General features: G+C 38.5%; 1 protein-coding gene across 1 annotated transcript in view; it reads right to left on the bottom strand.

Annotated features, from left to right (window-relative positions):
- LOC139739910 (prominin-1-A-like) overlaps window positions 1-24,059 on the bottom strand; it is an 89,326-nt gene that overhangs the window by 18,731 nt on the left and 46,536 nt on the right. Inside the window, exons 6-18 of the mRNA XM_071650511.1 lie at window positions 20,923-20,989; window positions 19,883-19,972; window positions 18,475-18,680; window positions 16,829-16,930; window positions 14,405-14,468; window positions 12,907-12,983; window positions 11,320-11,399; window positions 10,400-10,552; window positions 8,841-8,967; window positions 6,066-6,163; window positions 5,148-5,232; window positions 2,904-3,050; window positions 1,968-2,063 (exon numbers count right to left, since the gene is read on the bottom strand). Coding sequence (XP_071506612.1) covers window positions 1,968-2,063; window positions 2,904-3,050; window positions 5,148-5,232; window positions 6,066-6,163; window positions 8,841-8,967; window positions 10,400-10,552; window positions 11,320-11,399; window positions 12,907-12,983; window positions 14,405-14,468; window positions 16,829-16,930; window positions 18,475-18,680; window positions 19,883-19,972; window positions 20,923-20,989 — 1,392 coding nt within the window. The remainder of the gene's footprint in view (window positions 1-1,967; window positions 2,064-2,903; window positions 3,051-5,147; window positions 5,233-6,065; window positions 6,164-8,840; window positions 8,968-10,399; window positions 10,553-11,319; window positions 11,400-12,906; window positions 12,984-14,404; window positions 14,469-16,828; window positions 16,931-18,474; window positions 18,681-19,882; window positions 19,973-20,922; window positions 20,990-24,059) is intronic.

The following is a 24,059-nucleotide window of genomic DNA, read 5'->3' on the forward strand; positions in this document are numbered from 1 at the left end:
AAACTAACATCATTTTTCAGCGTTTTTCACGTACCTTTGTGGGTCAAGACGTCCGAAGATGTTCGTCCCAAACTTTTACGCACGTCGCACTCGCGGAAGTCCCGCACATACAGTACAGTGTGTATAAGTATAATGGGGGGTTGGGTTTCCGGACACCCGCATGAAAACTTACTTATTTTACATAGAATATGCACCCTTTACCTTAAAGACTTGATATAGACTCCTCATATAGGCCTACTAGACAACATACTCTGAAAACGGCGTGAGAATTAACCTGCTATTAAAATCGTTGGATTTGCTCTTCAAAGTGACTCCATGTACGCGTCCGGTCCCATATATAACGCTTGGTCTACTGTACTGTACAAAGTGTACGTATAGTACAGTATACGTACGTACGCCACATATGTTATGCACAAGGGAAGACAGGCCGGCCGGCCGGCAGCCTGAACTAGAAGTTGTTTACAGGATTGACAGCGCGTACGCGTATGCATGCAATTCATCAAAGGAGCCGCCGCGCGCACAGACGATCGGCAATCTACCATAGGATTACAGGCAGTGCAGTTGTACTGAAGTAAAGGAAGGAGGTGTGTCTCATTTCAGCGCTTCCTATTGGCTACATTCTTGAACCCATTTTATAACAGCCCACAATGCATCAAAATCCAGCACAAATTTTCATTTGCATCTAGTCATACCATAGGCATTGAAGATTTGGAGAGGGAGGAGTGAAAACCTCACAACGAAATCCGGAAGTTATGAGTACGAAGGGAAAACAGTTCTTCTACAAACCTATGCCAACGAAATCCGGAGGTTATGAGTACGAAGGGAAAACAGTTCTTCTACAAACCATGCCTCAGACTATTTTGAATAATTTTACTTTCAAGTAATATTTACCCCTCAAGAAAAAGACAAGCACGCAAGCAAGCAAACAAACAAACAAAAAATCTGTAATTTCCATAAACAGAATGAAAATAAAAGTATCCAATGAATAGGTAATATGTAAATGACAAAAAAACAATGTTAGGAACATCATTGAATGAATGATGCATCTCGTAATCACCTGGGAACATCAAAATAGTGCCTCTTTCATGTGACTATGAAATCATCATATGACTGCATTGCCATTGGCTAGCTGCAGGCATAAAAAATTTGTCTCCGATATAAATTCATCACGATACTTCAATCCAGTTCATTATTACATCCAGAGTAAGCCCATTTCACTCACACAAAGTCACACAAATAAGCGAGTTAGTAAGGTGCTAATAAGGCAACCTTTTGGAAACGCCTCGTTGCTGAAAAAAAGACTAACTGTGAGAGAACTGGTGAACGCGAGACCAAGAGGCGCAGCCTGAGACCTTTTGAAACCTGCATTGCTAAAAAAGTAGTCGCATCTAATGAATACGTATAAGTATGCATGTCGGCCGGTTGCTCATCCATATCCAGCCTGCGTTGCCTGCCTGCTATAGCTGCCTGCATTGCCAGCCGTTGACACATCATCATTAGCATACCTACTGTGGTCCAACTCATGAATATTTGAATAATTCATACTTACGTACGTCGCGAGGCGGTAGGGGGAAAAAAAAACAGATTTTTAAAAGGCCTCGTGGCTGTGCCACTCGGTCTCGCGTTCACCCGTTTCTTGCAGCGCTTGGTGTGGCGAGTTAGTCTTGTTCCTCAGCCACGAGGCCTTTTCAAAAGGCTTCTAATGCGGCAGACTCTGAGACACAACAGAAAGGCTTCTTAAAGATCAATGGGAAAAGGGGGCGATTTTCAGCATGCATGTGTGGGCAGAAAAGAGCTGCTTGGCAGAGGTCTGTGCTCTCAGAGTACTTTTCTAGTTTCCACTGGTTTTACTTCAGCTCTTCTGCTCTGTAAGTTACAAAATTTCTTCTATTTCAAACATACAATCAGGTCACATTATCTTTTGCATTTTTTTTATTAACTAAAAAACCATCAAAACTTTCACTCACCCCACTAGCGGCATCTGCATCAGTTTGAAGAGCATCTATCAGGGTTGTGAGGCTGTCCGCATTGCCCACATTGTCCACAATCAAGTCTTTGTCCAACTAGAAGGTAAATCAAGAAGGAAAAGTTGTAAAACATATATGAACAGAATAGGTACAGAAGACAAGAGCAGAAAAAGAAGAACTGAGAATATACTTTAAACGTGTGTAGATCAACATTCACATATCCATTAGACTAGTTGCAAAACTCTCAATATCAGTAGCACAATGACTGGCAACTTCAGATGGTGCACTCCTGGGAAATAACATATGTATGAGAAAAATATGTTTTGTGACAAGAAGCTCCTTGTATGAGCTGTCTGATGGAATACAAATGCAGAGTTTTCATATAATATGCTTGATCATTTTAGTATCCACATGCAAATCAATCCAATTACTATTTCTGTTGCCACACTAATGCCATACATGAGCAACAGAAATCATAACATGCTTTAGATTTCTCAAAGTATCACAGACTACTCGGTATAAAGCACAGTTGTATGATACATCAAACTGACTATGAGTAGAGACTATTTTGGCCAAAGAATGTACCGCCCTCTACTGTTCATCACCTACTACATGTATTGTATGGCCCACTGTGTTTGATCGAGAAATGCGATTTTGACATACCACCACACGAGTGGAGCAAATAAGAACAGAGCAGGAAGTGTCAAGAGAAATATGATTTTACTTTTTAATAAACTGCATGGTTTGATTTGAAATACAAGGCTTGTTTCAAAATGCAGTGTTTATTTTGAAATGTAAGGTTTGTTTCAAAATGCAAGATCTGTTTTGAAATGTAAAGCTTGTTTTGAAATGTGAGGTTTGTTTGAATAGGAATAAATGACCGATGAGTCTATTGGTCAAGCCTAGTATGAGATAACCAATGAGGGCGGTCTTCACCTCGTTGAGGAAGAGGGTCCAGTTGATCGTGTCAGCCGGTGAGTCCCTGAAGTCGATCAGGGTCTGCCTCGTGTCACTGGTCAAGATGTCAACATTGGAGAAGTCTCCGGTCAGGTTGGCAAACTGTTCGTCCACACTAGGAATTTGCTGTGCGGTTCAAGGTGGAGGAGATAGAATTCAAAATTTAGTGGTGCATCTTTTTTTTTTCTGCACAAAGTACACATGCATATGATATCAATATCTATTCATGAATCTATTCATCATCCAAACGGTCATGACTAATACTTATTCATCTCCATACTTTACAGTGATATAGTTGGGTATTTCACTGGTTAGTTTTAAACAAGTTAGTTATCTATCAATGGATCTAATTAGCTATCTTTCATCATACCTTATCAGTCATTCAAGCATTTATTCATCTATTCATCAATCATTTTACTTTATCTATTCATGCAATCACTCACTTACTAAAACTTATTCACTGAATATGTATGTAGTCATCCAGTTACTCCTGCATAAATCATTATTCATTCATATGCTTATTCCAACAGGGAAAGACTGATTTGGGCGAAGCTGTTTTCCCCATGACTACTACAGAAGAGACCAACAGCTTGTACACAGTGTAGGACATTGCTATACCAATGGGGTTAGAGGGATATGGCATCCCTATTCATTTCAACACTTAGTTTCATGTCTTTACCCTTTGGTAATTAAAAAAGTTTACATAAAAATCAAGAAATGGAGAACACTTCTAGCCTGTTACAACAGAACTTGCTCGAACACGCCTGAACCCAAATTTTCCCAAACTCATGAAATATGGCATCATCATTGAACATTGGTTACTCTGAACAAACAAACAAACACAGACACAAACACAGACACACACACGCAGACACACACACAGACTCAAAACAAACTAGAAATATCACTTAAGGTGATTAATACCCCCGCCCCGTGACGACAGTCTTACCCAAGGAATGATCTTTCCTTGATCTTCTGCCATTTAAATGCCGTTACCATGGCAACGCAGCTTCCGACACGTCCAAAAAATATGTCTTGCACATCTTCCCACCACGACTATTGTGTGTGCCACATTTCATAAGCTTTTGTCAAAAACTGAGGAAGTAGTTCAATCCACAAGATCTTTCCTTGATCTTCCACCATCAATATGCAGTTACCATGGCAACGCAGCTTCCGACACATCCAAAAAATATGTCTTGCACATCTTCCCACCAAGACCAATGTGCGTGCCACATTTCATGAGCTTCAGTCGAATACAGAGGAAGTAGTTCAATCCGCAAGATCTTTCCTTGATCTTCTGCCATTTATATGCCGTTACCATGGCAACGCAGCTTCCGACACGTCTGAAAAATATGTCTTCCACATCTTCCCACCAAGATCAAGGTGTGTGCCACATTTCATAAGCTTTGGTCAAAAAACTGAGGAAGTATTTAAATCCGCAAGATCTTTCCTTGATCTTCTGCCATTAATATGCCGTTACCATGGCAACGTACTTTCGGGTACTGTCAAAAAATGCGTCTTGCACATCTACAACCAAAGGCACACATCTGTACCAAGTTTCATGGAAATTGGGCAAAAACTGAGGAAGCAGTTTGCAACACAAAATTTTCCATCATTTTGGCTCATAATATGTGAGCTGTTACCATGGCAACATACTTTTTGTCACTGTCAAGAAATGTGTCATGCTGACCTATATTCTAAGACAAACATTCAATATGAATTCCATGAGAATTGGAAGAACACTGATGAAGCAGTTTTGCCATGAAGCATTTTGCCCTATACTTTACCAATAACATGCCGTTACCATGGCAACGCACTTTTTGCCACTGCGGAAATATGTGTCTTGCACATTAACATATTCAGACGAACATCTGTACCTAATTTCATAAAAATTGATCAAAAACTGTGGGAGGAGTTCGCGACGCAAGATTTGTACCCTTTTTTGCCCATAATATGCCGTTACCATGGCAACGTACTTTTGGGTACTGTCAAAAAATACGTCTTGCACATCTACAACCCAAGGCACACATCTGTGCCAAGTTTTATGGGAATCGGTTGAAAACTGAGGAAGTAGTTCGCGACGCAAGATTTGCAACGGACCGACCGCCCGACCGCCCGACCGCCCGACCGCCCGACCGCCCGACCGCCCGACCGACCGTCCGCTGATTCCTATATACCCCCTTCAAACTTCGTTTGGCGGGGGTATAACAACCAAGCACTTACCGAAGAGATGTCCGTGAACTCGCTGGCATTGAAGAGATTCTCAAGGTGGAATGCCGAATAGACGCCACGATCATTTTCGCAATCTCTGCAGTAAACGGGATGACAAATAGAACGAAAGAAAGGAAAATACAAATTACAACACCAATTTTTTTCGTCCATAAGCTTCAGGGAACTATAAACAATGAAACTCACATAAGAATTAGAGACAGGGCATGGAGGTATCCTCTATGAAAGATAACAAATGTGTGATCTGAGCTCTTGAGGATGGAAGAGTAAAATTGCAGGAAAAATCAACCCTGTATCTCTTGTAAGCACAACAAGCGACAAAAAGAGAGAAAAAAAACTCGAATATGCAGAGCGCAAGATAACTTTCCTTCTCAGTGTCCTCTCAATCAAGTCAGGAATAATTTGTCAGCCATAACCTAAGAGGGGGTATGGAATCATCATATTTCTGGAGGGCATTTCATCAAGGAACTTGTCGGATAAAATATCTGACAAGTCAATCATATCCGACATGTTTTGAGAAATTCTTTAGTCTGATTGGCTGATTTCTCTGAACTTGTCGGACATTTTATCCGACAAGTTCCTTCATGAAATGCCCCCCTGATTGCCAACCAGCAAGCAAACTCTGTGGAGGATAGATTTTAAAAAAAAAGAAAAGAAAAAAAATCTCTGATTTGTATGACTGCTGTATTAAGCTACAGCCGTGTAAGATACAAATCCACAACTACAATTTTGTATGTGTTGCTTAAAGGTTTGCACGGTGAAGTAAATGAGGGAGAATTGTTTGTGGTAACACCAGTGTACGTAGACATGGTGTTACTGCAAACCTTTCACAGGTCAGTGGTTCTAGATCGATAATTCTGAAGACCCAGGATAGGTTGTGAGCCGTGGGGGGACGAGCAGAGTGGGACTTACGACAAAATGCCGTTGATGGTGAGGGGAACGCTGGAATCCTTAAAGAGCTGCTTGCCGAGGTAGTAGCCAGGTACGATGGCATCTTCCAAATCAATGGTCTGCAGGTAGGGGGAGATAACAACAACAACAAAAAGTAAGAAGAGATGATTAAAAGCCTCATGCGAAACCATACTTTAAATTCTTGAATCAATGCAAAAGCATAATTTTCACAACACAGAAAAGAATCATTTTCACAACACAGAAAAGAATCGTTTTCACACAGGACATTTTGGCATACATAAGAAATTTCCCCTTTTTTCCTTTAAATATGTGATTTATTAGATAATATTAGTTCACACTTTCTTTTACAATATACAGTTGTGTCATCTAATGCATGTGACAGTTGCAGATCACATTTAAAATGAAGTCAGTACAGTTTCTTGCCACTCAGTTAAAAAAGGTGGCCCCAAAATATATGGCTAGATATCACACAGTACATCTACATACATGTGTACCACGCTAGAGTAGTATGTGGAAAATTTGTCTCTTTCACAATATATCATCACAGTGTGATGATATCCTAATACTACAGCTTTTAATCAAAGTGTAAGGACACCCTAGAAGCAATAACTTTTTAGAAAAGAGGGGCCGCATATTTGCTCTATTATTAACCTGTTAAGGACGGACTGATTTTGCTACAACACACATTTTCCACAGACACCTGCCCGAGTATACTTGGGACTCGTCCTCAACAGGTTAATGCTCTCATAACTGACTTATTTGAGTTTTATCTCATAATAGACAGTACATGATGTTTTGCATAGGGTTGTGGTGTTCAGTGGACATGCATCACAGAAAAAACTAGATATATCGCTACGGCTACTGATATGCCTCCGCCATAATGCATGGTTCTCCTAATAGGTCTATAGTACAATGTCTTGACAATGTGTGATGACAGTTTCACACAATTGGCAAAATATTAAAATGACAGGTTTGACACAAATGTGCTGAATGTTCACTTTTTCTAGAACTAGGTTCAATTGGATGAATGATTAAAATGTCAGAGTGCAGGTATTTGGGGAACTGATGATTTTTACTTGACTTTTGACCCTTTTATAAGTCTATGCATTGAGTAATTTTCAAGGTATTGAGAAAAAGCATAATTTCAGTATCAAATGGGAAAATAGCATTATCTAAACCTGGCCTTTGACCTTTGATCTCACAGTTCCAAAGAGAATCACTGTTAGGTTGAACATGCATAAATATGTAAGTTTCATGACGATACCTTGAGTTACTTTCGAGATATGGAGGAAAAAGTGCAATTTAGCACTTTCACTTGACCTTTTACCTTTTGACCTTTGACCTTTTGGCAAGAAACTTCCCCAAAAATATATATTGGGTAATACATGCCATACATCAAGTTTGAAAAAAAAAAAACCCTTCAGGCATATTGCATTTTAAGGAAAGTAGTGATATTTTGAGGAGTTGACCTTGACCTTTGACCCCCTGACCTTTGACCCATGACCCCAACTTCCCTAGATAATCACTGCCCATCGGTACAAGCATATATACTAAGTTCCATGAAGATACCTTGAACCATTTGCGAGATATGGAGAAAAACATGAAATTTCAATTTTTTTTTCACAAAATAACCTGTGACCTTTGACCTTTGACCCTGTGACCTTAAAATCCACACAAAGTATCATCCCCCAAGGATATACCCTCATACCAAGTTTGATGTAAAACCACCACACGGTTCTTGAGATATCGACAAAAACAAAACGGGACGGACGGACGTACGGACGGACGTACAGACGTACGGACGTACGGACGTACGGACGGACGGACGGACGGACGGACGACCCGAAAACATAATGCCTCCGGCCACTTCGTTGCGGAGGCATAACAAGGAATGTCCCCGCTGGAAGTAGCATTTTGTAGCAAAATGTACAATATAGGTCAAAAATCAAGGTCAAAGGTCAAAGAAGTCAAAGGTCAAAATTCTGTCTAGAAGTTTTGAAGCCCTCACCTAGTGCCATCACATAAAGCAAACGGAATCGAAATTGGGTTAGATATGGCGAAGGAGTAGCATTTTGTAGCCAATGTACAATATAGGTCAAAAATCAAGGTCAAAGGTCAAAGAAGTCAAAGGTCAAAATTCTGTCTGAAAGTTTTGAAGCCCTCACCTAGTGCCATCACATAAAGCAAACGGAATCGAAATTGGGTTAGAAATGGCGAAGGAGTAGCATTTTGTAGCAAAATGTACAATATAGGTCAAAAATCAAGGTCAAAGGTCAAAGAAGTCAATGGTCAAAATTCTGTCTACAAGTTTTGAAGCCCTCACCTAGTGCCATCACATAAAGCAAACAGAATCGAAATTGGGTTAGAAATGGCGAAGGAGTAGCATTTTGTAGCAAAATGTACAACATAGGTCAAAGGTCATGGTCAAAGGTCACAACTGAAATTCTGTGTACAAGTTTCAAATCTACCATGTAGTGCTATCATATAAAGCAAACAGAATCAAAATTGGCTCATAAATGACAGAGAAGTAGCAAATTGAAGATTTTGATCACACACGGACGCACACACGGACAGACAGACACATGGACGCACGGACGCACGGACGCACGGACACACGGACGCACGGACGCACGGACACACGGACACACACACGTACGAAGCCCGTTTCATAGTCCCCTACTCGAACTCGTTCGGCGGGGACAACAAAATTTTAACCCTATGGGTACTTTAGGACTGTTACTATCAACTTGAACATGCTGCATCATTGCAATGTACCTGAGCAAAGAGTTCACCAGAGACAATGGGGTCGCAGAAGAGACGATCAATCGGTCCTCCAACAACAAAGGTGAGGGCTGTAATCAGCATGAAGGGCATGCCAAAGATCAGCACAAATCCAGACCCACTGAAAAATAAAACAACAAAATGAAGTCAAACCTAATGATTCTAAATGCATAGAAAACATCTGTTGGTACCTACAAGCAAGTCTTGAAGGTTATAGTGATAATGATAGTTGATATTTTTAGAGCACCTTTTCCACTGGATACGAAGCACTATGAGCTGTCATCCCTGGTCACCATAAGGAGATAGATATATACAAATTACCAGGCAGTGACAGTACAAGTCCAGTACATATATAGGGTCATCAACATAAGGAGGTCTTCAAATTTTGTTGAAAGTGATCCAGTGTTGGTGACAATTCCAGAAGAGGAGGGAGCTTATGTTAATGAGCAGAAGCACATCTTTGCAGAGAACTTCAGTGTAGTAAATGTTTTTATAACTGAAAAAAAAAAATCACAATAACCACACTAAGTCCTCATGTTTTGAATGAATTGTCCAAAGAAACTGAGTTGGTCAGGCAATGTCTTTGATGCAGACCAATTCTACATTTGTACATGTTGCCATGAATCATAAACCTGTCATTAACAAAGAATGTTCAGCACAATGACAATTACTCCCATGTGATCTAGAGTATAATTATTCAGATAATCTTACTATGAAGGTATATGGTAATCTATGAGTGACATAAATCTCAATATATTCCCCCGGTATCTGCCTCTTTCTCATACTGACAGCCTGATTGATATAAACAAAGAGAAGATACAGTGTACCATTTTTTCTAAATGATAATCCTCAAGATAAAGTCCTATGTCATGACAGGGGTACCTCATAAACTTGATACAAAGCATATTGACATTATTACAGACATATACAGACAATTGACAAAAAGTACATCACTCTATCAAGAATGATTAATTGAAAATAAGAGTTGTAGTATTGTGTCAGACAATCATCTATTTTTCTTCCCTGTTCACGGATTCTCAGAATGGGTTACAGGGACGGTACAGTTTCGGTTGAGACGGGACTTCACGTTTCCAGCAGTTTTTTTGGATGATTACTTTTTTTGAGATAATGAAAAACATCTGTTGAAATATGAAAGAGCATACAATTCTAAGAGGAATTCAAAGTTTATTTGAAAATCGGATTTGAAATGGCAAAGATGTCCAAAACAAAGTGATCCTCAGAAAAAGGTGGGACCCACCCTTATTAGGATCGCTTTGTTTTTCTTTGTTTTTTTTTTTTTTTGATATCTCAGCTATTTCAAAACTGGTTTTCATCCAATAAACTTAGAATTCCTCTCAGATTTGTATGCTCTTTACAATTTCTAGAACAGGATATGAAAATCTCAGAATAAAAGTTGAAAGCTGAATTCTCATCTCAACCAATACCATACCATCCCATTAATGCAGTCTACCTTGGAACTCACTGCTGGAATGACAAGTGCATGTGTTTTTTTTTTCTGCCAGGAGTCTTGGCGAGTAGGCGATTTTACTTACGCCATGAGGAAGAGTCCACCACAGTTAGAGCACGAGCCCCTCTCGGTCGGGAGAGCGCTCCTCTCGCAGGCACAGATACCAAGAAGAACCCCCATCCCAAAGAGGGCCACAATGAAGAGGATGAAGCCATAGAAGAAATACATCACGTATGCTCTGTTTCATGACAAAAAATGATAAGGGAAGAAAATTTTTCACTAATTTTCATTTTTCACAAATATTCAGAAACAGACAGAGTACATCCACATTTAGTAATTTGCATAATCCGCAGATGAGAATAAAACTACCTTTGTGAATGGATAGTTTGACATAGCATGTTTGGCCTGCAGCAAATTAAACAACAGGGAATTTCATGCAAAAATGAAAAGAACCTTTTCACAGACATACACTGTACTTCAAAGAGAGCCTTTATCGAAGGGTGCAAACATTAAAAAAATACTGTTGATTACTTGACCTGACACTCCCATAGGAATCGATATTCAGATATGAGTGATATTTAAAACAAAAGATATGAGTGATATTTGAAACAAATCTACTATCTTCATGTATTTGCACTCATCCACTATTTTTTCTAACCCCTCTTTTTTTATATTCATTTATCCATTTATCCATCTATCCATCCATCAATCAATCAATCAATCAATCAATCAATCAATCCATCCATCCATCAATCAATCAATCTATCTATCTATCCATCCATCAATCAATCAATCGATCTATCTATCCATCCATCAATCAATCAATCGATCGATCAGTCAACCAACCAACCAACCGATCAGTCAACCAACCAACCAATCTATCTATCTATCTATCTATCCATCCATCCATCCATCCATCCATCCATCCATCCATCCATCCATCTATCTATCTATCTATCTATCTCCTTTCTCTCTCTCCTGATCAGAAAGGGAGAAACAGCTCACCTGTACTTGTCGTAGTCTTCACTGTACGTCGTCAGGAAATTGCTGGCTGTGTCCCTGAATGGATCCACTTGGTTAGTGAGCTGTTTAGAGTCAAACAGACAGAGCACAAAATCCATGACGAACGTGGCAAACAAATCCAAAATAACATCCCTTCAAATAGATATCAATGTCCAAGCACTGTTTCACTTTCATAGGTCCATAACAAGAAACGCTTGAGACAGCATGAATGATAACAGAACATCTGCAAATTATTAGTCTCCTTGAATATTGAGTCCTCTTTGTTGTTCGTTATTTATACTTCATTCAAATATTTTTTTTTCTCCTTTATGAGGATCATTGTTCATACAGTTATCTCCATAATTCTAACAACATTGCTTTCCTCAGAAATTCATAGTAAAGCCCTTTCTAATACTGAATACCCAGCTAAACCTTTATATTTCTTTATGATTGACATGATCTAGATGCAGATTTCCCCATTTTAAAGGTCCTGTTTACCTTTGGGAGCAGTGATTTATTAAAAAAATAATGTTCAAGATATCACATTTGATACATAAATGTATATGTAGGTCAGTTGTGTCACAAAACATCCTACCTCATAAAATTTTTGCAATAGATACAATGTAAATAACAAAGCCTAAAATATAAGGAGATATCACTGTTTTTCTCAATAAACCATAACTGTTGACGGTTTAGTCTAGAAACATTTTTATCATAACTATTGCTTACATTTTGTATATCTAACTGTACTCAACATCGATTATACTGATTCAGATTTTTACATTGGTTGTTTTTATTCCTAACTCACATATTAAATTATTTCGCAGCAGTAATGCTGGCTTTTTGTTTCATCTGCAAATGTAATTTATGCCTTTAATCATAAATCTATTACTGCTCCACAATTCCCACTGAAATCTGATAAATCATTCATCATTTCATACAGTCACTTCAAAATGAAAACTGTGGTTTGTTTTCAATTTCTCTTGCTTTCTTTAGACATTAGATTGAGTTCAATTGGTTTGGTTTAGTTTATTCTGTATTTTGCTTTGCAATTGTTTTATTTATACACTGTAGGTCTGCTTCTTTGCCAGGATAAAACTTACACTATACTTTGAGAACATAAACCCATTTGATAGTACCTGAAGGTTTCTTGCAATTTCAATGTACCACTCACAGGAGGAAGCATGACAGTTTACACTATTTAGTGTGGATTTACACAAATTGATCCTGTATGGAGAGTGAGTAAGTATGGTAACAAAGGGGTGATATGAACCGCAGCCAAAAACAAAACAAAGCAAAACAAAATGCACATACGTACTGTATGTGTACTCATACAAACATAACCAGATACACAAATATACACACATAAGGAAAGTTACCGGTGATGAAGTGATTTTTGAGAATGGTGGAAACTAGCTGTTTAGGGATCACTGGGTTAAAAGCGACAAGACTGATAAAAACATCCTTGTGGTTGGAAAATAAAAGAGAACCCTGTCAGTCTTAAAGGTCACAATCAGTTTGGTCTGCTATTACTGAGATACATTTTTACATCCTCCAAACCAGCGACAGAGCTCTAGAGGGCGCACTTACAACATCCAGCTGAGAAGTGGTAGCATTGATGAGATCATTCAGGGAGGTCTCCAGGGTGTCGATCGTATTCTTGATGTCTAGAAAACGAGAGGAGAGCAAAACAAGCCATGACGATCGTGCTTCGCAAGATTGTGCTTCGCAACACTTCCCCCTCAATGTGAGCTCTCAATTGATCCTTTATGACACTCATAATCACTGTCAAAACGTTTTCTAGTTTCACACAAGCACATAACAATGACATTAATTGTTGCACCTGATTGACAACATGGTCCCCATTGACGTAAATAACCACCGATTATTCAGTGTTTTTGAGCAATAGCCACGATAAAGATCACGGGCATCTATACTCAAGGGACATGAACGACGTCTTGCAGCACACATCAAAACTATCTTTGCATTATTCAAATTCATGAAATTCTTCCGTCGAGATATTGTCAATGCAATTGACTGACAAATTGCCCTACATTTACGTCGATGCAGGGCAATTTGTCAATCAGTTGCAATATCTTTGCATTGTTGAGTGGCTATTAAGCCTAGATGATTTAGAGCTAAGCACAGGCAATGCAGAGAAATCATGTACGAGATTACCATCATTAGCCTATTGCTTTGATACACATCAACAAAGTTTGGGATAGTTCTGGAGACAAAACAAGTCTCAATTACATTACAGCCATGTGCAATGCAAAAATCTATCTTCGAAAAAGACAGAAAAAAATGGCAGTCTACAGGATGTTTGCCATGGATCATCAGTAAACAGGCAGGCAGTGCTAACTAAAAACTTTCCGTATATCCTCCTCAAGCAATGTATGTTTATTTTTTGCACAAAATTTGAAGAAGTGCCAAAACAGTTGCGATCTCCGACAGCTTCTGTAGGGGTCAGAGTACTTTGGATGCCATTTACAATGTATGAGGTTTTTAAACAACTAAAGTGTTGTTTTACCAGCTTCAATTCACACACACACACACACACACACACACACACACAAACAAAAAAACAAACAAACAAACAAACTTTGTGAGGGGGGGGGGGGGGAACACAGCGAGTTCTCATGCATGACTTAGGGTTGCAACATGCCAAGTGTTGATCTCTTAGACATCCTGTCACATTTTGTCTCGGAGCATCGAGACATGACGTTAGTGCTTACATACATGTGAGGTCGTACCAAGAGCCATTATCTTGCACATACACAGTAGGAGAGGAGACTCGACATGTATAAAAAGGAATGGTCTGTGTTTAAAACGCACACCAGGTTCATCCAATTTAAATTTAAACAAATGCAAAACAAATCATAATCTACCCTTGTGAAGTCACAGGCAAAAACTCAAGAAAAATGCAAAATCATGCAATTTGACCATCAAAATTGCAAGCACCTTGACTTCAGAGGAAATTCAAAAGTTTAAATCTTCAGAGAGTTTTGAAGGGTATCATAGTTCTAATCATTTTTATACCGACAAAAGAAATGTTCTAAACGCATATTGTTGGCAATGTGAACCTCACCTTCAACATCTGAGCGCGTAGTGTTTGTCAGTGTTTCGGGGATGTCCTCAAAGGTTTGGGCACCCTGCACAGAAGAATTAGAAACAAAAAGGACCTTGAAGCAAGAACAACTTGAAACACTGGATACAACAATATAACATTTATTTGTATAATTGTTAATAATTTACCTGTGTCTTTATCACATGTTATTATGTTCATCGCATTGTTGTACTGATTTCCTGACATCTGTACAATCGAACATTCATTGTATTCCCAATTATTTGTTTGTTGGAAATGAAATAAATCAACTTGAACTTGAACAATCACGATAAAGATATCTCCCTGTAACACTCATATCACTCTGCACAAAATACAGTTCTAAGTGCATTTCACCATTAACATTAATCCCCCAAATGACATATAAGATTTCTATACCTCATGCACATGGCATTTATCTTTGAATAGCTTGCACAGAATTTATCTGGCCATTTTCACTTGCTTGCCCTATGTAACCATGGTGATACTATCACACACTTCTGGCACACACAGAAGTCGCTGCACTGATAAACACGCTTCTTGGGAGTTTCTTGGTTTGACAGGATTTTTACGAGATCACTCTCCTTCCAAGATCATGAAATATTTCTAGCTGGTAATGGAGTCAGCCAAAGTATGTCAAAAGCTCACAACAAACTATTCATGAACTACAGGCTGATGAAGATCACACACTCTCATCCTAAGGGTATATGATATACAAATGACTCTCAAAGTGCGTCAAAGCATTAAGCCACAAAAATGGGTTCCTTTAAATCAAGGCTCAGTACAAGGTGATGTCTGTATTCGGACCGGTCATACTTTTACAAAGTCTTAATTGTCGGAATGGCATCACTAATCGCAGTTTGGTGTTTAGACTCCTGCATTTTGAGTCAGTAACAGCTAGAACTGTATGCTACCAATACTAAGCACCATCAGAATTGAGACAGCAGATTTAAAAACACCCCCCCCCCAAAAAAAAAAAAAAAGGGGGAAAAAAATAAGTTATAGAAATATAAACATGTTTGTAATATTTAGTGGAGGTTCATCATAGAAGTGGAATCCTTCAAACAACATACAAGTGAATTTGAAACTGAATTATATATGCAATCAGTAGAGTTTATAAAAGGGAGAAAGCCAACATACAGATAAGTAGAGTGTATTCACATTCATATTTCACCCTAACAGCAACCATCCTAGTAGATTTTTGAAGGTCTAAAATATTGCATGTCTGACACTCTTTCAGTGAGCAATCTCAAACTATGGCACAAATTTGGGTCGTCTCCCTTTATGCACAACTTCCCAGTGGCATTTGAATGGGGAAATCATACACTTGACCAACATCCTGGAATTCACGGGCTTCATCGGCGAGAGAGAGAGAGAGTCTCTATTAATGCCATCTACAGCCAGCATGGCAAATGATAAAGGGAATATCAATAGCTGCTTCTAATGCGGCAACTATTTGTGGGAACTGCAGTGGTACACAGAGCATGAAGTTGCAGAGGAACTTGTTGAAAAACTACATGAAATTGAAGCAGCTTTCTTTGGCATTTTAATTTGGGTACACTTATAGTAGTATTATCTTACTGATATTAAAACATTATGTATGAATATAAACTACTGCAAAAATTATCACCCATCGGTGATTAAATGGGCAATTTCCCTTTAATACCTGTAACCACCAACATTCAAACCAAGAAAACACACTTGCATTGTGCTAGACAAAACAAAAATCATTTTCAGCATCAACAAAAAAAAATATTTAGCACAACATCAAATGAAATTACCTGGGAAAAAGTTAGGTCTTATTATTCAACAATACACATATGTCTTGTAATGTGTCTCTATCCTCTCAGCAACATAGCAACTTCAAAATATGTACCAGAGGAAATTGTCCAGCATCGACTACATGATTAACGTAGCTGATCTTGGTATATACAGCATAAATATGCACAAAGTCTTTCCTAAAGTCTGACAAAGTTGGGTTGTCTCTTCAGACTGAACTGAACTTCCACAGACTAAGTCAAACACAGTACGATACTTTTTCACAACAAGGACCTGAGAAACTGGAGTTCAAATCCAGCTGCCAAGTCGTAATATCAGCCAGTTTGATGCGCATTGAAATTTCTGCTATCTGTAGCAGAAAGAGAATATCCTCAGATAGATCCTATAATCCATCTCATACCCTGCAGCTACACAGTATAATTTCACAAAGACGTTTGCAATCACTGTCAGCTGCAGACAATTCTAGTTACCACGGCAATGACTTGGATGCCCTTAATTGTTCGCATGTTGTCGGACTGCCGCCAAGGCAACTGAAAATCATTGCCACTCACAAAGAATGGCAAAGCATTTCTTACCGCACAGGAAAGGGGGAGGGGGCTGGATTTACAGTAGAGACAATTTTATACAGACCTCTCTCGCTTGTGAGCTCAGATCCCTGGACACGATGTCTGAGAGCTCCACGATTGAGGCATTCACAACGATTTGAGGGAAGCTTCCAGTTGTTCCCATTCCCTGTCGTTCGGATCAACAAGAAGGGGAGAAAATGAAGAGTTATATCACATCAACCACACATCACAAATCCTCCTCTTTCAAGTAAATTAGAAAAAAGAGGCATATTCTGTTTCAAAAAATCTGCCATTCATTTCCAAAATTGGCTTGAAAACTTTTTTTTTCATTCTTTTTGGCAGGACTTTGTAGAAATATGTACAATAGATTAAAAATTTCATGTATTTCATGTGTACACAGGATTTCCATTTCTTTGAAATTGGTCTGGTTTTTTTTTGTCAGTTTTTTTTTCACAATCATATAAAATCACTGTGTGTACCTGACTACAGAAGTATCAAATATGGCTGAACATTTAAAGCTAGTCTAGCACATGAATTTTAGAAATTACCCTTAGTTCTTAATCTTCTAGAAATTCACTGAAACATCTGTATTCACATGTAATCTATGGTCACAAAGTCTGCTCATAAAAAGTTGCAAAACACCAATTTGTTGTTGTTGTTGTTGTTGTTGTTGTTGTTTTCTTTGATTCCGTGCACAAAGCATTCCATTGTCACACTTTATATTTAGAGATACTTATTACTACAATGATAAAAAATGATGACCAACAGATACAGTTTTCAGCACATCTGGCATTGAATTTGCAGTTTAGATACCGTCTGGCATGCACAATTACAGGCATTACAAACACACACACAATAGGCCACTTTGAAACTCCACAGTTCCCATTCAGGCAGCATCTGAAATAAACCACTTTTGTAACGTAGTCAAATTATATACATGCTTTGTTCACACAAGATTGCCTTAACAACCACAAAAGCTTTTCGGATGGAGGCTCGCCCTTTCTAGCAACACCTGATGAATGTTACAGGAATTCCTACCTGAGAAACTTGTAACTGGAGGGAGCCCGGTGAATATATAAGTTATGTTAAGACGGTGATCCTCATCTTATACGCTATTGGCCCTTAAAGGGATGGCATTGTTTCCGTTGAGATGGGGATGCAGATTTTAAACTTTTTTTCAAGGTAATTGAAAACCATTCTTTCAAAATATTAGGGAGCAGGAACACAATTCTCAGAGGAAATAAATGTTTATTTGACAAAAGACAATTCGATGAAAATCCATTTTGAAGTGACTGAGACACCACAAAACAAAGTAACACAAAGTGGTCCTAGCAAAAGTCGGGACCCACCCTTTATCAGGACCTCTTCGTTTTGGATATCTCTGCCATTTCAAAGCCAATTTTCATCAAATAATCTTTGAATTACTTTCAGATTTGAATGCTCTTTAATATTTCATGTAAGTGGTTTCCAATTATCTTGCAAAGGTTAAAACCTGAATCCCCAATTCAACCGAAACTATACCATCCCTTTACAGGGCTAGAGTTTATCCTTGAAATCACCTACCCTTGAAGTTTAAGGATCACCGTCTGAACTTACATGTAACTATTGATTTGCTACTTGGCTACAGGTAAAGAAGCGTCCATGAATTTTACCATATTACAGAAATGGTCTGTTGGTCAGTAAAAGGCACCACTGTCGGTGGTCACTCACAGTGTAATTCAAGTCTCGATAGTCCGCCACCACAGATACAGCCCTGAGGCTCGCGGTGGCGTTGTTGCAGCATCCACAGGAGGTACATGCTGTGGCAATGTCTGCCAGGACGTCTGTGAGGTTAGTCTGCAGGTACTCCCAGTTAGACTCCATTCCAGCCTGCCGATTGTCGATCACCACGAGCGTTTCCAGGGTGAAATTTATGTCTAAAGGCGAAACAAAAAATCATAAACAAAGCTTGAAGCATAATTCAGCCCAGAAATAGACTACTGTAAAAGTGGATATTTTCGCGTGATTTATTTTTCGCGCTTGGCCGGGTCGGAAGAGTTTCGTGTGTTTTTAATTCCGCGGAATCAAGACATCACGCACGAGCACATACGGCAAGCAAAAATATTCGCGTGCTTTTATTTTCGCGCTAGTTTCTGGTTGCGCGAAATGCGCGAAAATTTGAACACCGCGAAAATTTCCACTTTTACAGTACCAGTAATGTAAGAGCTTGTAGTCTCAATACAATGAATATTAGAAATAGATTGATTGACAGGATGCTGTCATCTGCTTTGTAAGTTACAGTATAACACATAATATTTCCTAATGAGCAAATTACAAGTAATGATTTTAAAAAATGCAAGAAAAAAAAAGCAAAATTAAAGCAGGAACCTTCTGGCAATTAAGGAGAGGATGCAGAAATTGAAAGAAAGGAAATAAAATGTGAATGTAATTCTTTTTTTCCTCATACAGAGTTGCCAATTTGCCTTACTCTCTAATATACATTTACAACAAAACTTTTGTACTACTCGTATGTGCCAAATTTTTCTCAATCATTTACTAGCCTGTTTTTCTAATTTGTCTACTTTCATACCAAGCAACATGATACTAAATTGAACTTACCCTTTAAGGTTCTCTCAAAGATGTAAAAAATCGTATCTCCCACCACCATAGAAAAAAAAAAAAATAGTGAATGGAATGCCAAAGTTTACATTACATTGTGCCTGTAAATAAAGTATCATCTGTATCATTTCTACACAGGTGCAATGGACCCAGTTCTTTTTTTTCTTTTCTTTTTGGAGAATCCCATACTACACTGTACATTGCACGTAATGACTTCTGTCTATCAATTTCACATGTAGCTACTAAAGTCCACATCCCCACTGCTGAAGGCCCTGTATGACAACTGATGACATCATCCTATTCTTACACCTGATAATGGGTGGCAGTACTGATGGGGACAGCTGTCCTCGACCATTCATCATGCCAACAACAGATCCTTTGTGTGTGCGTGTGTGTGTGTGTGTGTGTGTGTGTGTGTGTGTACGTGTGAGTGTGTCCATGTGAGTGTTTAGTTTGGGTCTGATTGCATTTCATTGTATCTCCGGAACACCTGTCTCGTATGCACCATTATGTGACTTACTGTTTTCCAACGCAATGACGGAGTCGATGGCGGGTTGCACGTTTGTCCGGAGCGCCTCGCGTACAGGTACACCAACGAGGGTCCCGATGTCTTTTGATAAGGAAAAGAAGAAAACGAGATGCACATTTAGACAGTAAAGCCAGTGATTGGTTCATCACGTAATCATATCTGGCCAATCAAATATCTCGCAACAAGCTGATTGAAACTGCAGTTAATCATTTATAACACCAATACATCCCGGTAACATTGTCATCACTTTCGAAGAAAGAAGCGAAGTTATAAAAACAATAGGTAGAAAGATATATATATAGATATATAGATAGATAGATAGATAGATAGATAGATAGATTAGTAAATAGATAGATAGATTAATAGATAGATAGATAGATAGATAGATAGATAGATAGATAAATAGATAGATAGATAGATAGATAGATAGATAGATAGATATAGATAAATTAGATAGATAGATACAAGTATGTAGATAGATAGATAGATAGATAGATAGATAGATAGATAGATAGATAGATAGATAGAAAGATAGAGAGAATGTTTCCTTAAATCAAGATGCATAAGATTAGAAAAGCAATCTGAATATGCTTACCATGCCCTACATTTAACCCGTTGAGGATGAGTCCCAAGGATACTTGGGCAATTGTCTATGGGAAATGCGTGTTGTAGCAAAATCAGCCTGTCCTCAACGGGTTAAAATTTGCAGATGGCACACAGTTACATGTACATTTGTATGTTCAATTGCTTCAGGACAAAATTTTAATTTGGGGGGCATGGCTGTTTAAAGATGTCTCTTCTATACCAGAATTATACTGTGCAGGAACAGCTTAATTTTGGTCTAACCAAATGGAAACAAGGTGTAAATATAATGTCACTTCAACAACTGACGATCTACTTGCAAAAACATGATGCGTGTCTGTGTTGCAGAAGTTTCACACCACTTTAAGTAAAGCATTAGCACTTTACAGCCTGTATATCACAGGTAGTTAATGACTCATAGAAAGTCTTCCTCGACAATATCCTCCTACCATCGAGATCATCTCTGACTTGGTCAAGTGTCCACCCCAGCTGGTCAGTCATCAAGTAATCAATCTCCTACAACACAAAACATAAAGAGAGAATATATAAAAGCCTCAATGCAAATGGTATCAAAGCAACAGCAACAAGAAAATAGCAGCATAACAAAAAGTTTTGTATCATCATGAACATTCTAACAAGTAAAGAGGGAGAACAGCTTTATAATGAAGCCCAACTATAGAAATAAATACATGGCCAAGGCCTGTGCTCATTAATATTTTGTTCATAATGCGTTCTTATTCAGGTTTTGCCACTTTCCAGACATATTTATATCTTTTTAGCTCTTGAATGGACCACACAGAGCTTTACACAGCTGACACTCATTTGTCAAAAAAGACCAGCTAATCTGCACCGAGCACAAATCTATCTGCATCTTTGTAGATACATTCACACAGCAAAATCACTTGAATCAGCCAAATCATGTGAGAGATCAGTTTCTACAGAAGCGGGTGGTTACTTCATTTATTACAACATGGCCAATCCACAATCAGAAAAGGTTATTCTTCCATACAGAGGTGTGATAAAGTCCACTCACTGAAGGTTAAAAAAAAATTTTTCGACAGGGTCAGTGTGTGTCTTTCTTTCTACACAAACACATCTGCCAAATATATGACTGTATGAAGCTCCCATACATATTTCTCATCAAAAAGCCATTATGTGGTGTACAGAGTCAATTCATGGGACTAATGCAGTACCAAGGCCTGCCTTGTCTGATGCGACTCCAATGTAAATGTCTGTGGCAGTACCTGATGTGTGATCTGGCTAGTGCTATCGTGTTCCACCAAGTAAAATTTCTTTAAATTTGATTAGTTTATATAAAACAAATACAGACTGCTTTCATATAGGGCATTATTGATATCATTGCCCCTCATGATCTAAACTCCATGCTATGATCAGAGAAGCTTGCTCCATAGGGTCAAGGCATGGAGCTGAGAACCCTTTGGCAGGGCAATATTATCAACAATGCCTGAAAAAAAGTCCATATTATCTGCATGCTATTAATGCAACAAGTTGTGATAATGACTGATTGACTATAATGTGGGATGCCACACAGAGACACAAGACAGATAAAAGACTAATAAAAGAATGTTAAGATATTTAAAAGAAAACAGCAAACACATGCTGTACGACACTATTTCATACAAAAATCTCACTGGTTGGTCACTGAGAAGAGTATCATACCTTGGTGTGTTGTAGCTCTATGGTTATTACTATTGTATGTGTGGTAACACCTGCTGTACAGTAGTCTTTCTTTCTTTCTTTTTAAACCTCATTAAATGGCCAGGGAATAGCATCATAAAACACCTGCTGTACTACTGTATTACACTCTTCCATAAAAAATAAATAAATAATTAAGAAATAAAATCTCTTTAAATGGCCATTGATAAGAGTATCATATTAAACTGCTCTAGACCAAGCTGCAATAACAATCTCTGTCACAAATCTACATCCCCTTTGACAAAACAAATATGGTTTCAAATACTTACAGATCATAGGTCAGAATCATATAGTTTACTATTACTTCAAATATCTATGATGTACTGAGTATTTCCTCATTGAGGATGTGGTTCTGTAGACTATAGGACAATAACTTTGCTCAGGCAAGCACTAATGCGACAGTGGCAAGTTTAAAGGGGAAATCCCCCTAAAAGTGAATATACAAAATTATATCTTTCATACCATCATCTAATGTAACACTATGTACACAGATGTGGAAGTTTCATGTCACCAGTTTTTTGACAGAACGCACTATTAAAGCAGATCAGTATCTCATGCATAAGAGACATTTTATCCCAACATCTGTCTAAAAAGTCACATGAATTTCTGCTTATGTCAGTTTTCATGATACAACATAACAACGCGTGAATATTTGTGAATTTATGATGCGCAAATATGCGCACATAGGCACGGAATATGCAACAATGCGCAAACATTCGCGAATATGAGGAAAATAATCTGCTGTCGGTACTGTAACAACAACAAAAATGTGTTATAATTTTTGAGCTAGTGCCTTGTTGCATAAAATGCACAAAAATTTTCACTATTAAACTAGTAAACTCACATTACAATAAAGCTTGGGTGGCTCATTCTATAGTTCTCAGTCAACTGTGTGCAGTACATTTTATAGAAAGCTTTGTGACTGTCCCACTTTGAGCATTGGACATTCAGGTTTACTGCATAAAACCAGCCTCGAAAACTAAATACATGGATTGCTTTGCTAAATGATACAGGCACTTTCATCAAATGTGTGACACATCTATTGTTCATACAATTACTCATGCTCATATAACTATAGGTGAAGCCAGATGGCACGATCACATGGCCATGAAGTTTTTTTTATGCAGAGCTCATATATCTTCAACTGGTCTGATTCAACATTCCATGCATGTTTTGGCATAAACACACGATGTAGGTTGCTTGTAAAATGTGGCAAAGTGCTCAAAATGATCTGTAAAGTCTGAATACTGGAAGCGTTCTGCTATGCGTGTGTGCATATTTTCAATTTACATGAAAGGAAAGGCATCAGTCTAGAAACAGAATATTGATGAAAAAATTTCTAATTGTGTAATTTGCGCGTGATGTTTGTTTCTAAATCACTTCTGTATCAAGCTGAGATCTGGCAACGTTTACTTTCCTAAGGGCTTTTTACACTTGTAAATTTTTGCTTAGCCCCGGACCAACGGTGGGGCTAAGGGGGGGCCTTAGCCCCACCGTTGGTACGGGACTATCCTTAGCCCACTTTCCGTTTACACTCGTTTTTGCCAAAGTGGGCTAGCCCCACCAATAGTACGGTACTATCTGGCCCTGCAAAATAGCAGGGGTTAGCACCGAAATTGCGGTGCTAGCACCGCAATTTCGGTGCCAAGCAAGTGAGTGTAAACAGAACGAAAAAACAATCCCGGGCTAAGCGACGGAGACGAAGTCCGACCCTCACTGACCAATCAGAAACGAGGTAATCAAGTGCTGCCGGTGCGTGCGTGTACGTGTACAGTACACAGCGTAATTATGAATATTCATGTGGTTTGGAAAGTCCGGGGCTAAGAAATACGAGTGTAAAAAGGTCAGTTTTCTCCTTAGCCCCGGACAA

Source organism: Diadema antillarum, unplaced genomic scaffold, assembly GCF_040938485.1.
Source record: "Diadema antillarum isolate AM-2024a unplaced genomic scaffold, OU_Dant_1.0 seq00000821_RagTag, whole genome shotgun sequence".
NCBI classification, from domain to species: Eukaryota; Metazoa; Echinodermata; class Echinoidea; order Diadematoida; family Diadematidae; genus Diadema; species Diadema antillarum.